Source organism: Emys orbicularis, chromosome 6 (genome assembly GCF_028017835.1).
Source record: "Emys orbicularis isolate rEmyOrb1 chromosome 6, rEmyOrb1.hap1, whole genome shotgun sequence".
NCBI lineage: Eukaryota > Metazoa > Chordata > Testudines > Emydidae > Emys > Emys orbicularis.
The window spans coordinates 87,815,871-87,834,833 of NC_088688.1; the positions used below are offsets into that span (position 1 = coordinate 87,815,871).

The 18,963-nt window shown below is 41.7% G+C and overlaps 1 protein-coding gene across 1 annotated transcript; it reads left to right on the top strand.

Moving 5' to 3' along the window:
• Positions 1-862: 862 nt before the first annotated feature.
• LOC135879867 (cryptic protein-like) lies at positions 863-18,686 on the top strand. The gene is made up of 7 exons (XM_065405902.1): positions 863-1,102; positions 5,953-6,031; positions 10,899-10,985; positions 11,706-11,852; positions 15,834-15,948; positions 16,051-16,160; positions 18,559-18,686. The coding sequence occupies exons 1-7, from the start codon at positions 863-865 to the stop codon at positions 18,684-18,686; spliced, it is 906 nt and encodes a 301-aa protein (XP_065261974.1).
• The last annotated feature ends 277 nt before the right edge of the window (positions 18,687-18,963 follow it).

Sequence of the window (18,963 nt, forward strand, 5' to 3'; positions counted from 1 at the left end):
AAGCAAACATCAGCTATGACCACTCCACCTGGCATTCCCCACCCCTCAGCTGAATCAATCTAAAACCACCTACTTTAGCAAGCTCCTCTCCTTCTCGCCCCCCAGCCCTTGAAAAGCACAAATCAGCCCAAGCACAGTCAAAAGTTAGCCCAGGCCTTGCAAAAACATTTGAAAAAATTTAGGCCTTGTCTACACTGGCAAGTTTCTGCACAGTAAAGCAGTTTTCTGCACTGTAACTCCCGAGGTGTACACACTGCCAAGCCACTTAGTGTGCAGAAACTGCGCAGCTACGGCGCTGTAAAAAACCACCCCAACGAGAGGCGTAGAGCTTTCTGCACCAGGTGTACAGCGCCACGGTGCCAGTGTAGACACCCTGGTCAATTACAGCGCTGAGATTGGCCTCCGGGAGGTGTCCCACAATGCTTGTTCTTGCCTCTCTAGTCATCGGTTTGAACTCTACTGCCCTGCCCTCAGGTGACTAACAATCATCCCCACCCCTTAAATTCCTTGAGAATTTTGAAAGTCCCCTTCCTGTTTGCTCGGTGATGCGTGCAGTGGTCTCAGCGCATCTTTCCAGGTGGCCATGCCTGCTCCATGCACCAGGTGATCCCCGACTTGGAGCAATGCCGAGCTGCTGGACTTCATCAGCATTTGGGGAGAGGAGGCTGTCCAGTCCCAGCTGCGCTCCAGCCGTAGAAATTATGATACCTACGGACAGATTTCACGATGCATGACAGAAAGGGGCCATGACCAGGATACATTGCAGTGAACGGTCAAAGTGAAGGAGCTGCGGAACACCTACCACAAGGCGCGGGAGGCAAACCGCCACTCCGGTTCTGTGCCCACGAGCTGCCGTTGAAAGATGACGCCGAATGTGGACAGAAGCACAGGGATTGCTGGGATGCAAAGCAATGCATCACGGGGCTTTGGGATAGGACCCAGGATGCCCTGCGACCCCCTCCATCTTCCCACAACGCTTAGCGGCAGAAGAAGAAGAGATGCTCTGTGGGATAGCTGCCCAGAGTGCACCACTCCAAATACCACTGCAAGTGCAGCAGTTTCCCTTCAGCGCTCTCTGATCGGTCCTGTAATTGCCGATGCTGTAACTCTGCCAGTGTAGACAGACCCTTAGTGAGCTTGGCAACAGTTTTGGGTAGGTAACAAAACCAAATTGCACAGTTCTAATCGCTATGCTTACTCAGTTACTTCTTTTCCAGACACTGTTTTATGGGACAATAATATTATTAATAAGACTACTTTTTAGTCATGGGTATTTAGAGTGAAAGTCACGGACAGGTCACGGGCAATAAACAAAAATTCATGGCCGTGACCTGTCCTCGGCTTATACCTGTGACTAAATCTTGGGGGGGAACAGGACTGTGGATGAGGAGAGGGCACTGCGGCGGGTGCATCCAGGGCGAGGGGCACCTGGGGCCCACGGCACCAGCTGCCTGGGGCTGCAGGGCCAAGGACCACTGCTGGGGCCGCCCGAACAGCGGCCGATGTGGCTGGCTCGGGGCCGCCCAAGCCACAGCAACTGGCTGCAAAGCCTCTCCAGCAGTGGCCGGCTGCAGAGCCGCTCCGACAGTGGCCAGTGTGGCTGTCCCTAGGGCCATCTGAGCAGCTGGCACTGGAGCCAGCTGCGAGGACGGCCCTGGGGTCAGCCACACTGGCCACTGCAGAAGTCACGGAGGTCGTGGAAAGTTACAGAATCTGTTACTTCCGCGACCTCCATGACAGACACGCAGCCCTTGGGACAGTTCTGTGCAAAGCTAAATAAACCCACCATGATTTATACATTTAGAAGATATATGGGGACTTATACACATTGATCCAAACTGAATCTGCAAAGAAGACTCAATGTAGGCATCTGTTTGGGGAACTGAGTGAAAATTTTCATTGTTTATTATCTTTTGCCAAGCCAGTTCACTCACCCCAGTTATTTTCATGCTAAATTGATTAAATCAGGAAGCAGTTATCACTGGGCAGAGGCTGTTTTATGCAGCCAACTAAACCATCGTCCTTTACAAATAGGTTATGGACACCACAAATTATTCTTATAATTAAGCTGACCTTGATCTCCTTTTTTGTAACTTCATTAAACTCAAGCTCAAGGGAATGCAAATAAAAGTCTCCAGCTCCTCAGTACAAATGAGTTAAGACAGACTTGGATCCATCTGGGCCATACCTATGCTAGAAAATTTTACAGATAGCACTTTTGCCAGCACACAGCTTCCACCATTGCAATGTCAGCCAGGAGAGCATTCAGAGTCACAAGTCAGGCTCAGCATGGAACCAGAAAGCTCAGAGTGTGGCCAGACCAAGAAGTGATTTACAAAAAGAGTTAGTAAAATGTTTCCTGAATCTCACACAAAGGATTTGGCTTTGCACTCAAATGTGGAGGTAAAGGTTCTTATTTTATCCAGATTGTTTCTCCCGCAGCTACTTGGAACTGTTGAGTTTGCTACCACTAGACTAAAGGTTACTCTATTTGGTCAGACTCACATTTACAGAGGGGAGCAGTCACCCCACATCAGTCTCATTGAGGGGACTGGAGTTGCTTCTGTGCTACATTGGTTAGTCCTAGAGCTAACTGGAAAATTGATTTATTTATTTTTTAACGTGGAAAATTTCAACTTCTCACCAAAGCCCCAATGCCCAACTTCAGTTTTTGGCCAGAAAATTGAATAGTTTTGAGGAAAGGAGACACTTGGAGTGGGATGGGGGGGAAGAGTTAATTGAAAAGCCAATCTTCCATTGGAAAAAGTTTTGCTGGAAAATTTTCAACCAGTGCTAGTTAGAGCAGCTGACTCAAAATCACTTGATTGGCCCATAAACTTAGTCACAGCCACAGCGTACACCTGTTAGTAGAGGAGATGCATTACTGAATAATCAGCCCATTTTCCAATTTCAAGGTATGGGAAGAAATAAATGGTTGTCGCACAATGTTCACAGGCTAGCTGACCAGCCTCTGCATCTTTTAAATATTTATTTGCACTAATGGCCAAGATTTTCAGAAGTGACTAGTCATTCTGGATGCCTCCATTTTTGGGTGGCCAACTTGAAATACCTTTAGAAGGGTGCTGATAGTCAGAGGATGCTGAGGTGCTACGTACTTTCTGTAAGTAAAGGACCTTTTAAGGAATCTCAAGTTGAGCACCCGACAAATGAATCACCCAGAATCACTATGAAAATCTTGATCGGTCTCTTTTTAAAAGGTAAATTTAGTGCTTATGAAGGTGTGGACTTGAGAAGCCTGAAAAATAAAGTTCTTTCTCCACAGAAAAGTTAAAGCATGGACAGCAGCCCTCCAAGTTTCCATGCCACACTGTCGATATTCTTAAACCCTGAGTGACCAACCCATCGGCACAAAAGGGTACCTTCATTTCCACATCCATTTAGTCTTTAGCCTCTATTCTGAGGCTGGCAATAAGAATACCCTGGGCCATCTTGGCTTCTGGCTTGGTGATGGGGACACCTGCCCACTAAGGAATGATACAAAAAAACCAACCCAAAGATGATACAACACTTCAGTCACTGTCCCGTGACCTAAAACCAGAAGGTCTCCATAGCTCTTTGCCAGTCATATGAGCCAGGATGCCTGCCAAAGCCCTATGGCGCCAGCTCCAATGACAATAACGTAAAACTTCTATGAAACCATGTCAGTCTCAGGTCACTCTCTTTTCAAAGATTCCACATTGTTTGATTTGATTTGAAGACTCATGTCAGACTAGCCAATAGCAAATTACTTCTTAGTCCAGCCCAATCCAGTGCAGTCCTTACACAGCAAGCTGTAACAGGTAGAGGCAAAAAAGGAAATGTGTGTTGGAACAAGCCACCTCTAGCAACTCCTTAGTCACATGAGCAGTTCTCACTCACACAAGGGTTTCTATTGGCTTCAGTAGGACTCCTCATGTGAGTTTGCAGGCTCAGATCTGTTCTTTGGAACGACTGAATATCAGACTTGCCATTCAGATATATATCCTTCCTCTCAGCCCAAGATGAGACTAAAACTCAGCCCACTGAGTCTGGCTGTGGCCCAGTCTCAAAACCTGGTGAACATCAGCCACAAGTACTGAATGAAGCAGACTTCCCAGAGATAACCGGGAGGGGCATGACTATTGCGACAAGAACTCTATCCGTGCTGGTATCAGTCCCTGGCTCCCACATGTGCTGCTGAGGCTCCCTCTGTTGCTTTGCTGCAACTGCCTCTGATACATCCAGATTGTTTTCCTGAGTGAGAGTTGAGCATTCATCCTGGCATCTCTTTGGAGAAAGTGACACTTGCTTCAGTGACTTGTGGTACACTTGTCTAATGCAAAATACACCCAGTTAGGATGGAGGGGCCTACACTGTAATATTTTACATTGTTTGAACACGACTGTGAAGAATCAAGTTAGCTGACATGATGTTGTGCATGATTTTTCAACCAACACAGACCGTTAAGGTTTAATCACAATTAGCTGACATGATATGGAACATGACTTGTCCTGGTCTATACACAAAGTTGTGGTCAGCATCATGTCAACTAACTCAATTTTTAACAACTGTGATCTGTGGGTAAAGTTTTATAGTGAAAGACTACCAAAAAAAAAAAAAAGACTCAGTGACATAGGTGATAGATGTAAGAGTTAACGACTTTATATAATGCCTTCATTTCTTCTTTTCCTTCCTCCTTTTCTTCCTCCCAAAAGTTTTACAGTTCACCTTTAGAAACTAATTTTAATTAAAGAGGAAACTACAACTTTTAATTAATTAATGTAGTACTCCCCATGATGGTGCAGTAATAAGGAAAGTAATATAATATAATGTTCTGACATAATCTGCCTCTTTAGGACACTCTAATCCTTTTTAATTGCTTTGTAAAGTGACTATGACTCATTGACTCACTTACTTTAAAAGGCAATTAGTAAAGTAGAACCCAACGGTGAATAACTGGAAGGTTCCTAATGCTACAGGCTAAATTATGCCACTCCCATTGTGAGTTTACTAGAGTGGGGAGGGTGTACACACTGTCACAAGGACCAGGTACAATTTCTCTCCCCATATTGTGGAGTGGGCTAGTGATGGGTACAGCATTGACTAGCCCCAGAGAGAGAGAGAGGGAGAGAGAGAGGTGCAGCTTAGCACATCCACCTCACCATCTGAGGACACCCACTACCTCTAGTCCAAGTAAACCCCTGCCAATGTGCTGCTGCTCTTTCCCCAGGTCTTCTTCCAGGCCTTCTCACATGGCTTCAGCTGAGCCTTTCCTGTGCTTATTCCCTGATTCTCTCTCAACAAGGGATTGCCCAAGCCCTGGTCCCTATAGAATTTCACCCCCTTTTCCCTCTCCACCGGGTAGCACTGCTTCCCTCTTCCCAGCAGGCTTTGGTCCCAATTTATAGCGAGTTACCTGATCGCTGTACTACAAGTCCAATAACCTGGGAGGAAAACTCAGATGGGTGCTGAGCCTGATTTTCCTTTAAAGATCAAGCCCTCCATGTAACAAAACATTTCTGGGTGGCCACAAGCTTCCCCCCTTCTCTACACACTGGAATGGTTGTACTTGTATGTTGGGCTTGCTACTACTTTTAAAGGCATAGTGCCCTCCCTACTTTGCACTGTGCTCCATCAGCCCACAGGAGGCATTATACCTGTAAAAGAAAGGCACCATTGCTAATATGATGTGCCCTTCTCTCCTCCCCTCTGTTTCTGCAGAGGCATAATTGAGCCCTATCCCAGTGGTCTTTGGGCACTGTTTCCTGCTCAATTTCCTGAATTTCATTAGCAGGAAGTTCACTCATTTTATTTTTTGTCTGGTCCGTACATGACCTCTTTGTAGCACAGTCAGCTTTTGAAAAACAAGACATTTATACCTTCCATTGGAACTTGACTAGGATATTTATTATTCTGATCAATGATTAGTAAATATTCAATTAATTTTTGCTTGAATTTGCATTGTCCATAAAGCATCAACTGATATTTAAACCGCTGGTAAACATCGGCTCTCCCAGAGAAAGTGAATGGGGTTTACCAGCTTTTCGAAAAGGTAAATTTAAGAGGCCTAAACAGCTTATGAGCTAGATTTTTATAAGGAGGGGGGGGAGTCACACACAGAGGCTTGCTATGTGAAAGGGGTCACCAGTACAAAAGTTTTTTGAACCACTGATTTATACAACTTATTTGCCAGCTACTGTTAATTTATAGATTTCTCTAACGAAGCACATCACTTCACATACATTAATGACACTTCACAATACCACTGTGAGGCAAGCAAGCATTTTTATCCCAGTTTTACAGATGGGAAACTGAGGTACAGAAAAGTGAAGTAACTTGTCCAATGTCAAAGTAGAAATCTGTATCAGAGCCAAGGACAGAACCCAAATTTCCTAAAATTCAGTCATAAGATCATCCTTCAATAGCTTGATCTTTTTGTGTTCTGTAAGCAGGGGCATGTCTTATGATTCTCTAGACACCAGTTGACATATTCAGAACATGTTCCACTTAAACTTCCTTTATACACTATGCTTTCATGCAAATAACTGGGTACAGCATGCAAAGTTTATTATTATAATGCAGCTAATAGAGTTTACATTTACATTGCTATTAGGCTGCTATTCCATAGCAATACACTGAATTGATAGTGTCCTTGGTAATAAATCCACACTAAAAAGGAGGGGGAAGATTAAATACTTTCTTAAGCAGTAAAACTCATTTAAAAAGCAAGTGCATTAAGGGAATCTGTTAATTCATACTGATGGAGCTGAAATAATAATGAATGAATTAACTATTGTAATGTAATTCTCTTGAGATTTAATCTATGCCTCTGAGAAACCACACTGGTTTCATACAACCAACCAAATGGCAACATGATAATAGATCCCAACAATAGCAAAGTCAAGGGTTCCTGGTGCTAATTGTTTTGCTAGTCCCAGGCACACCTTAGAGCTATTAGCTTTTAACGAGCTGCTAAATTGTACTGAACCCCTCCAGAAATGTCAGCTTTCACCATGTTGCTGCATTTAAAATCAAATGTAACATAATTCAGAAGAGAAAACAAGGAGATGCATTTTACATTCTAACATCATCAGCAGCATCTCCAACAAATCCATCAGTGAAGTTTTTCAATTTTATTTTTATTAAGCTTTATAATAAATGTAGATATCTGAAAACAATGTCTGATCAATTGGCCAAAAATGAATAACCTTCTGGCACTGATCTTAGCAAACTTAAGCTACAAACAAAAGAAGAGAAAATACACACACACAAAAAAGTTTCATCTATGTAATAAATATCTGGAACAGTCAAAGTTTATTCATTAGCTAACCACAACCACTTCACATTAACCATTCCATTAACTATATGTTGTTGAGGGCTTGTGATGGTCACTACATAATTATTTTGCATCTTCAAGAGTAGGAGATTCAGGGCTTGTCTACATGGGGAAATAGCCCAGAATAAGCTATTGCAGAATTCCGCTACTAGCTTCCCGTGTGGATGCTCTTATTCTGCACTCAAAATGCCTTTTGGCCTGGTCCACACTACCCCCCCACTTCGGACTAAGGTACGCAAATTCAGCTACGTTAATAACGTAGCTGAATTCGAAGTACCTTAGTCCGAACTTACCGCGGGTCCAGACGCTGCAGGCAGGCTCCCCCGTCGATGCCGCGTACTCCTCTCGCTGAGCTGGAGTACCGGCGTCGACGGCGAGCACTTCCGGGATCGATCCCAGAACATCGATTGCCTGCCGTCGGACCCGGAGGTAAGTGTAGACGTACCCTTTGTGTGGTTTAGTTTAATCTACTTCTAAAATGCATTAAGTTAAACCACAAAAAAAGGGACTCAGAAGCCGGGATACACTAGAAAATTAGGTCGGTTTAACTATGTCAGTCAGGGGTGTGGAAAATCCATACCCCTGAGCTGAATAGTTAAACCAACCTAAAGTCCAGTGCTAGGTCAACTGAAGAATTCTTCGGTCAACCAAGCTACACCTTTCAGGAAGGTGGATTACCTACGCCAAAGGGAGAATCCCTCCTATCAGCGTGGTAGTGTCTACACTGAAGCGCTACAGCAGTGCAGCTGCAATGGGGAAGCTGTGCCACTGTAGTGTTTTAAGTGTAGACAAGCCCTCAGACCTTCTCTAACATTAGAAAGCTGTACCATTAAGGAGTTATTTCAGTATAAATGTGTTTTATACTGGTACAGCTTATTTCAGTACAGGAAGGGAAACAAGCTATTCTAATATAAAATAGCTTAATACTGATCTAATTGTGCCCATATTAGGGCTTGTACTGGTATAATTACTTCAGTAAAAATCACCCCCTCATTGACATAGTGCTGCAAAGACTGAGTTCTGGTCTACACTTAAAACTTAGGCCAACATAGCTTTGGTGCTCAGAGGTGTGAAAAATCTACACCCCTGAGCGCCATAACTATGCTGACCTAACCCTTGGTGGAGACGCAGCTAATTCGATGGAAGAATGCTTCTGTCAACTAAGCTACCATTGCTTGGGGAGACAGAGTTTCTACAGAGACGGAAAAAACCTTTCCTATGCGTACACCATGAGATTACAGCGGCATAGCTATGGTGCAGTAGCTATGCCCTGACACTGTAGTGCCCGTAACGTAGACATGGCCTCATGAACATGCTTAACTTTATACGCACTGTTGAACCCCTCTGTATGAAAAGTTAAGCATGTGCTTAAGTCTTTGCAGGAGCCTGTTCACCTTATCTGTGATGATTAATCCCATTGAAATGAATGGAACCACTCACATAAGTGGCCCATAGTTTGAGATCTATAAATATCAGGTACTAATTATTGTTTACCATCATTATCCTGAGTCAAAGTTCATGGAAACAAATACTACTTCAATTTGCAAGTCTTTGACTCTCCTTAGGCTGTAAACTTCTTTTTTTTAAATGCAGAAAGCTAATGAAGATCATTGTTTATAGGCCACTTGTATGTGTGTGAGAGAGCAGGATCATGGTGAGAGAGAGGATCAATTTTGGGAGTCAATTAGGGAGGGAATCGTTACAAGAAAAATGAATTGCTTTGTGAGATTAGTGAGTACTGTAAATTTCTCCTTCCTTATTATACCTTTACATAGGTTCTCTTTCACCAGTGAATTCTGAAGGCAAAAACAAACTGGACAAGACTGTCACACCAGCTCCTGTTTTTAACAGAAATTCAATGGCCCCGTTATATTAACTAACTTACTTGAAATGGAAACTTCAGAATGTTTGGTTTATTTCTGAGGCACAGTTGCAGAGTTTCTACTTCTTGCAATTTTACTGCACACCTCATGATGTTTGTGATTTTTGTTAAAGCCTACGCTCCTGGATAACATGAGAATTTTAGCCTCCATTTAATACAAATTAAGTTTCTAGCCTTTGTTGTTGCAGAGAAAAGTTGGAAAATATGAACCTTGAAAGCTCAAACACCAGAAAGCAAAAAAGTTCCAAATTTATTACTGTTTAAAATCATGTGATTTTTAAAGCAAATCTCTCAATATTGGGGGTCTGAATTCATGAATGATAAATGCTTCGGTTGGCAATACTGCAGCTGAAATAACAGGAAACCACTTCAAGATAGGTATACAGCCAATAAGTGCAACAGGCCTCCACTAATATAGAACATGGAGGGTCTTCTGCAAACACGCTTGCACTCATTTAGTCAAACTGGTGCAAATCCCTGTGTGGAATTATTTCAGTTTCATTCAAACCTATTCCTTAAACTAAACCAAAATAAAGCATGGTTTAAACAGAAACAAGTGTGTCTACATGGCCTTTTGCACAAGTGTAACTAAATCTGTTTAAAATCACATCTTAAGTTAAACCCATAACACTCTGCATGTAGACAAGCACTTATTTAGGGATATGCACATTTTATAATCTAATAAATAATACATTATTATTGTGTCACTAAGATCTGTCCCTTATCTGTCAAGGTCCTTATCGGACTGCACAGTTAAATAATAAATTGCCAACCATTAAAATATTGTATATAATATTTAAAAGGCCCCAAACAAGGTAGCATATTACACAAAAACTAACATACAAAAACTCCAAATATGGTCCCTTTGCTGGTTCCGGACTCATTTTAATTTTTTCTGGGCTCTATATCTTGATCAAAAGACTCCAAATTTGCACCCTATCATCCTGCATCCTGATGATGCACAGAAATTTTCAAGACAATCTGAGTGTGCATGTGGATATTAGAGCACTTTGAAAATTAGCTTTTAACTGAAAGCTCAGTTCAACTGTAACTATGGTGCCCCAAGGCCACCCCATAATGGGGCCTGTATAACATCACCCCTCTGGCCTCTTGGCAAATTGCTGAGTTAATGAGAAGAGGTCAAGTGAGGAGGTGGGAGGAGAGAGTAGGAAGGTGCTAATTGTAAGTGACCTGCTGCAGGGAGCCAGGGAATACATACAGTGTCAACTCAGTGTTAAAGCTCAGGGGGATAAGCATTACCCTGTGAGCTGTGTGCAGGGAGTAGCTTTAGTCTGCCTTCTGTCAGAAAGAGTTCTTCATTGTATGGACTGTGGTGTGAAAAATACATCAGAGGGATTTCAGGTGTAAGGAAAGGAAAGAAATACAGACTGACCTGAGGAAAAATGCTGCTTATTAGGTAAGCTAATGCTACTTTATATACATAGAGTCAGTCTGGAAAATGCCAGTGTTCATTCATTCTAGTGAAATGTATTGACATTTTATAAAATCTTATATTTAAGATCCTTAACTTCAATTTTATCTTTCTCTATAGCTATCATTTTCTTTTGTACTCATCAATGTAGTAGTAAGTAGGTGTTGATTTCCCTTCCTCAAACCCTATTTTGCTCCAGGATTGTTGAGCATAATAAATGCTAGGTTTATTGCTCCTTTGATGGTATAATTTAACGTCTTTTTAGTGAGATCAGCATTCCCTTATATGTATCATTTTGTGTTTTAGGTGTCTTTTAAGCTTGGCACTATCTTTACAAGTAATCCAATTTGGAAATGGTAAGAGAACTCCTTCTCTCCCCCCTCCAACCCCCGTTTTGCTTTTGCTGGTTTTCTTAACAAAAAAATGTATTTTTCTGTGCACTTTGAATACTTTTACTTGTAAATAGCTAGCATACAAAACAAATACTGCTTTTACCCTCACCCTGCAAACACCTACATATGTGAATAATCCTAAATGCTTCTATTCATGTGAGTAACATTAAGCATGTACCAGATTGTTTGCAGGATTGGGGTCTTCCATTAACACTGCACCCTGAATCAGTTGCCAGTTCCACTCTAAACACAACTGAGGACAGAATTGGTGTCTCAGGATATCAGTTTTTTGGGGCAACTTTTAACAATGTGTGTACAGTGGCTAGCACAGTAGGCCTGGATCCCTAGTTAGGAGCTGCTTGATACTATTGTAATACATACTACTAAGCTTCAGCAAGATATTTCAGAACATTTCAAAAAAACCTTTTTACCTGTCCGACCTCTCACTGAGAGCAGGCAATGAGAATTAGATCAGACCCTGAAGCAGAAAAACAAACAGACAAAGGTACATAAAATACTGACCATCTTCCATACCACGATGGGATAATATCTTCACCACCACTTCAAACTTGCATGGGAACTTTATTTGAACACCATCTATTGCAGCTATCAAAGCTAAATCTACAGTTTAGCCATCACTGAGAGTTTGACCTAATTTTTTTTTTTTAATATATATATTTAAAGGCTGTGAGGGGGAGAACTGTGATGATAACCCAGACCAGAAAAATCCAAACACTTCCTTAACCACCTTTAATGATATAAATAATCTCAATTCTGAGAGGAGAAGGAGGAACCCCTCTGAAGTCTTACCTTTCATTGGGCTTACAGATGGTAAGTTAATCGTTGTATTGAGAGGCAACAGGTTTTTCATGTCCAATGTGAACTAGCTTCTCAAGGAGAAACCCTTTCACGCAGGCACCATTGCATAATAACCTGACTTCGTTATATTAAAAAAATCAAGGGCTACACTTTTGTGCCCACCTGTTGGATGCACACAACTCTGTATTTGCATACCCAGTGATGTCTGTATGAATAACCTGTGTCATTGTATATAGAAATATATACTTGCATGAAAGACCCTTTGTACTTAATAGAAATTGAATCTAAATTCTGCAGGAAGATATGGATTCTACAGTAAATTCCATGGATTATGTTGTGCATTCATCCCATATGCACTCAAGATACACCTTTTGAAATGCATGTTTTTGCACACATAAGGAGTGTATATACATATTTTTGCAGATGGACCTTGCTGCATGTGGCCACATTTAAAAATTGGCTCTAAAATCTTAAGCAGTTACACAGAATAAATTAATAGCAGACAAGTGCACAGAAAGTGGGAAACACTCAAAATTCTGGTTTATGATCTGATTAAATGCTGTCTTGAAAACAGAAAATTGTACAACAGATTAGAGTTCTTTTAAAAAGTAGAGCTACCCACAGGTGAAAATTAAATATAAACCATGTGGCCAACTCTATGCCTTAGAAATGAGAAGGCAAATAAAAGTAACCTATTTTTTTTTTTTTAATCTTCTGATTTGTATGCCACTCATGATGTTTTTGGTGTGACACTTCTGATTTTTAAATACTCAGACTTGGCAATACTGTATAAATCTGACCTCAATCTGTAACTTGTCAAAGTGTTGTATGGCATTTAGCCACCCAAAATCCCATCAAAATATCCTGTGACACTTGGAAAATGTAGCCCTATGGATAATCAGGAAATGCTGCTAGTCCATTTCAGCACTAATGCTGTAACTGATGGAAAGGGTTAAAGGTGATACATCATACACCTCATTTTGACTTTTGCTGGTTGCAAACAGACGAAGGGGAAGTTGAGAAAGTTGGCTCAAATCATCTCTTTTGATGGGAGCATGCCATTAGGGTTTTGTTGCCACTTAAATACTGATTGGTACATGATCAAAAAAAATATTCTTTTCTATGCTCAGTTATTATATTTGCATCCTAGAGGTGGGGGGAAGGGGAGAAGAGTCAAGCTTCACTGTATACATGATCCAAATTGAACTATTTTTTTACAATAACTAAAGAAACCTTAATTGAAGAACTGCAGGCTCCAGTGATGTCCAGACCTTTGTCCTCAATTGCATTACTTAGGCTATGTCTACACTGCACAACTTATAGTGGCACAGCCGTGCCGCTAAAGCCTTGCTGCTGTAAGGCATGCAGGGCAGCCGCTCTCTGTCGCTGGAAGAGAGCTCTCCTGCCGACAAAATAAAACTACCCTCGAGGATGGGTGGTAGCTTTGTCACCAGGAGAGCATCTCCCACTGACAAATCACTGGTGCTTTTTGTCATTAAAACTTTTGTCCTTCGGAGTGGGGGTGGGAGGTGTTTTTTCACACCCCTGAGTGACAAAAGTTTTAACGACATAAGTGCAGTGTAGACATAGCCTCAGTAGCACAGCATATAGTCTAGTCAGGCACTGTAGCTAAATTTTTTTTAAAGGGGCTGCGTAACAGTGTAACTTAGCATGCATATGCAATTATAAATTCCAAGATAAAGAATCATTTTGCACACTTCTGGGCATGAACTACGGGGCTGAGAAGGAATCTCTCTAATGTACAGTACAGCACTTCAAAACTGCTTAGGTGCACTACGGAAGCAGGCAAGACTTTGTTCTCTGAAACATCAGCAATTCTCATTACCAGACAGAGGATACCACACTAGGTGGATCAGTAATCTGATCTGCCTTGCAAAATCTCATGTTTCCAGGTTAAAAATAGAGAAGCTTGAACTGTATGATATAACTCTTAATTGATTTGTTCTGTGTTTGTACGAGGCCTAGCACAACGGGGTCCTGGTCCGTGACTGGGGCTCTGAGCCATTACACTAATACAAATAATGAATAATTTAAGAATGCTGCACATGATGTAGCTTATTAGCAGGAACAAGCTACAATGTATGCACAACAGTCAGTCATAAAAATCACATCACACAGTTAGAACTGCTCCATGAAAATAGATATGCCCCTCTGCATGGGGCCATGCTTGAAGTGTACAAATCTGAGAAGTGAGAAGAATTCAGAAATAAGTGCTTCTCTGGCATATGAGAGCCATTGCCACTCACATTAAATCTTCTTATGAATTCTGTTCTTCCCAGAAACGTTTGCTTTGGTTTGATTGTTATTAAGGCAACTAAAAGAAGACCCCCACACACTATCTAAATACGAAAATACTCTTCATTATGTGAATATCGAGGGAGCTGTGCTGAAAGCTATTGCCATGATTCAGAGAGCACGTTCTTGTAATTATTCTTATACTTCCCCACCTCTTTAATGGAAAACATACTATAAAGAACTCTTCAGAGGTCAGGCTTGATGCATATTAGTGGGTGTTGCCTGTGCTATACCCTGTTCTGTAGATAAACAGGACTTAGTCTCCATTGTTTTAACCCAGCATATTTCAGAAGCCCTTATATAATCTCTGTACTAACACACATTTTAGATCTTAAAATCTGTGTAATATCTTCCTACCTCTGTTATTTCATTTTGGAATCCAGTCCTATCAGAGCTATCTGATCTACACTTCTGTACTTTTTTTCCATGAAAGATCTCTAGCATTCTGTTGTAATTTGGCACAGTCCATATTCTCTCTGTCAACCAAACTCTTTTATGTTCTCAATAATTCACATGTAAATATCTTACCAACAGATGCAAATGTTTTGAAACACTTCCTCTATTTTAAGCAAGTTAAGTGTTTGTGAAAGGTACTAGATTAACACCTCTGGAGACTGAAGTCCTCTACTAGCCACAAAGCAGGCAAAACTGGGCTCTAAAAGGTACCACGTCTGTGAAGAGACACCCCCAAAATTTTTCAGATGATAGGCACAATGCAAGGTACCTCTGGGGGTTCCAGGCCAAAGTTTCTTCTTCAACAAGACTCCCATCCAGAACAAGGAAACAAAACAAAGTCACCCACCAAGACCCATCACTGGGCCCTAAGTAAAATCCCCTCATGTCCACTTTCCACCCATGGCTCCCTGCCGTACCTCTCCCAGACAGCTCCCCAACACAGGCACTCACTGCAGCTCCCTGAGCAGGTCTTGGGGCTGTCGCTGAGTGAATCCTGTGGGTGGGGCAAGGCTCCAGCAGGTGGGAGGGGTTGCCGTGACACAGGAGCTAGCCCCACAGCAATGACAAGGAGTAGCACTAGTCACCGCACTGCCCATTCAGGTTTGGCACCCGCTGCCCTCTGTCATCACAGGGAAGTAGTGGGATCAGACTTGAGAGTGACATCGAGACCTGGTGCATGGAAGTCACAGCGACGCTCATGTTTGGCCCCATGGCCCATTTGTCATAACCTGAGCAGCAGCGCTGCAACCCCCGTGTGCCACGTCGCAATTCTATTGGTTTTGGCTCTGGTGCTCCCCCGTCATGACTGAGGGTTGTGGGGCCAAATTTTAAAGAATAATGGGGCAGCCAGTGCTGTTCCTCCTCACCACTGCTGTGGGGCTGGCTCTGCCCCTGACAATGGTACACACCATGCATACTGCTCATATGGCTGCGGGCATCATGGCCTCTGTGAATGTGAGGATAATCAAACCTTGATTTAGGAAGAAATTAACTTCAATCTTAGTCTTTTCAAATAGAGCAAACAAGTTCAACCAACTGTAGTGGTTTCTTCCCACTGGACAGGTTTCTTCTACAAAGAACTGGAACCTAAAAGCCATCAGATGGTAACTCTTTACCAGACAGATTCCTAGTGGTGACCTAGCTGTGCATGGCAAGTCTCTCTGTTTGACAGTCTAGTTCCTTGGATAACTTCCTTTCTGCTCTCTCTACTTTTGACTTAAGCCAGAAAACTGAACAGAAGCTGCTGTCAGAATGGAGGGACCTGTTTCCTGGGGAGTTTTTGCATATGTCCAAAACACTTTACTGGCAGACACTGTGAACATGATAAACGGATCAGGTAAGCAACAAACAGGGATTATCTCCCAGTGAAGGAGAAAGAGGAAACTCAATTTTCAGTCACAGCACTCCTGTTTATGGAATCTTTTTTCTCCTCCTGCAGTAGCTGCGGTGCCATTGGCCATGGAGAGTGGACCCAGGAAGGATGTTTGTTCTGCCAATGTGTTTATGGGATTCTGCACTGTTTCCCTCAAAACCAGGAAGATGGTTGTGGTAAGAAGCATCATTATTCCTTTCTAAAGCATAATTCATGTGCAGTTATCATATGACACATAATTCATGTGTCACATCTCTAGTGCATATTTTTACTATTCACAGCGCACCTCTGTCATATTCAGTAATCAGCTATGAGGGGAGTAAACACTTCGGCAGTGTCAGGATTATTCAGAATCGTTCAAGAAGCAGCCCCAGGTTTCTCTCAAGACAGGAGGTCTGACTCAATGAAAGGGAGTCTCTTGAGTTCTGACAAATGCCAATACTGGGAATAAAATGAAAGAAATGAGGATTCCAGATGTACAGTATAAGGGGAAACTTAACACTTTGCCTGGACCAAACTTAAACTTGGGGTCCAGCTGAGGTGACATTCATGGTCAATAGGGATGAGTGTTGGACTGTATTAGAATAAGTTTGCTCTCAGTCCAGAGGCCAAAGATTACACTGGCATCTCTACATTAGCCTTCTTGACAGAAAATTTCCCACCAGTGCCAACAACACTGCACCCCCACCAGTTGTGGGAGTGCTAGGCCACGTTTACCTTATGGGTGCTACAGAGGCACAGCTACAGCACTACAGCTGTAACACTGTAGCGTAGGCGATTCTACAGTGAGAGAAGGGTTTTTTACATCTATGTGGGTAATCCACTTCCCTAAGCAGTGGATAAGAAGTTGACAGAAGAATTCTTCCATTGACCTAGCCATGGAGGTTAGGTCAGTTTAATTATGGGACTCAGTGTTGTGAATTTTTCACGCCCCCTGAGCACCATAACTACATTGACCTAGACCAGGCCCTACTGTATCCTGCCCACTGGCAGTGTAATCATTCTGTCATCTAATCCTGCGCAAATCAGATCTAGTTGACACTGTGATTAACACATTGACAGTTGCTGGGGTCTTGTTTACGTTGGAGTTCTCACCGTTGCTATCATCAGTGGAAACCCACCAGTGGTAGCAATGATGGGAAATTTTAGAAAGATAAGCGTAGGGACTTGCCTTCGCTAGAGGTGACCCCTCTAGCCCAGTGTGGAGGCACACTGTCAGGATATTATGGGAAAGTCTGTACAATCTCTGACCACAATGGACTTGAACAGTGGATAAATAACAGGAGTACTTGTGGCACCTTAGAGACTAACAAATTTATTAGAGCATAAGCTTTCGTGGGCTACAACCCACTTCTTCGGATGCATAAGTGGGTTGTAGCCCACGAAAGCTTATGCTCTAATAAATTTGTTAGTCTCTAAGGTGCCACAAGTACTCCTGTTATTTTTGAGGATACAGACTAACACGGCTGCTACTCTGAAACCAGTGGATAAATAAGAGCTTTTGTATGTCAACACCTTTCAACAGCGCTAAGTTCATGTTAATATTTTTGGTTTTTAAAGATTTGGATAAGTATCTAGAGTGTGGGGTGAAATACTAAACTTCTCGGAGAAAGTTAATGGAGTGAGAGGTGATGTTCAAGAATTCCTCAATTCCCCTATAGTCAGAGGTTAATATTTTTTAATTTAACAGATCTCTCTGAATTGAGGGGGAGTTACAGGGTATACTTCTTTTCAGATTATATATAAATAATTGTGACCTATATTTTATATGCATTATGTATACAAAATGTTATATATTATAAAAATGCTATAGTGTATATATGTGTAATATATATATTACACACACACACATAGTGAAAATCTTTATGTAGTACATAATGTAACAGAAAATTGTTCCTTCCAGATTCCCTTTAATTTAAACAGAGATCTGCTAAATTATAATGTATCTGTGTTTGTGTGGAACAAAAGAGAAGATCTCTCTTCATTAAATGTTTACCATTTTAAGCCCTTAAGAAGTTAGAATCAAGGTAAACACACGTGGCCAGCATTCTGATTAGCAAAATCCAATTAACCTGGAAAGACCATTAAGTGAATTAACAAATTTGATAATCTCTTTAGAAGGAATTTTTCCATTCAAGTTCCCTGGAGGCTTTTATTTACAAAGGAAAAACCTGAAAGCTTTTAGTACTCTGACATTTTTCTTTCATATTAAAACCAGTTTCTGGGTCTCTAGAGGGAACATTACCTCCATCTACTTACTCCATATGCACTTGGAAAGAAAATATGGCAGTACTTAAAAGCAACATTCTGGCAAATATCTGGGATTTACATATGAATACTTGGAGGTTTTCTCTCCTGAGTGCCATCAAATCTCATCAGTCATTTCTTAAATGTTCTCTGAGTGCTGCCATTCACAACTCTTTCAGAACTGTAAACACTCCCTTGAAAGAGACTCCATAGCTGGGTGCTCAGCTGAAGCCTGAAAGGAAGTACTTTGGAGCAATGAAGTACATGCAAATCATACCTTTTTCTGTTTAATTTAAAGGAATTTAAATTCAGGCTTTGTTCCTTCAGGTCCTACAAAGAAAAACATGCCTGCTTGGATTCATCTTGGAATGAGTTCTGAAGGACCAAAACTTCAACAGACAACAAACATCCCTATAGTTTCATTACTGTTTCCTCTGCTTTGTCAGCTCCTCTAATGAGTAACAAAGATAAGAAGCAAGAAAGGTAGTTACTTTAACAATGAGAAAGTAACATGAATATGAAGCCTTTTGTTTTATCTTTAATTGTATAATGGCAAGCAGCAGGAACTGATTATCTGCACTTGATATTAGTGTTTCCTGGATGCCAACTGACTGTTTTATTAGGTGGGTGGTTAGGAAAAGAACAGAATTTTTATTTTATCCTACAACAAATCCATCTATTCCTGTGCATTAAAACAGGGGCTATAAGTATGTCTCTTCTCCACCTATTTTG

Excerpts from the sequence above, each read along its gene's own strand:
- LOC135879867 (XM_065405902.1), top strand. The coding sequence starts at position 863 with ATGACGCCGAATGTGGACAGAAGCACAGGGATTGCTGGGATGCAAAGC. Across the intron at positions 11,853-15,833 it reads TTTCATTGGGCTTACAGATG|CCAGAAAACTGAACAGAAGC; the intron begins GTAAGTTAATCG and ends TTTTGACTTAAG. Across the intron at positions 16,161-18,558 it reads AAACCAGGAAGATGGTTGTG|GTCCTACAAAGAAAAACATG; the intron begins GTAAGAAGCATC and ends TTGTTCCTTCAG.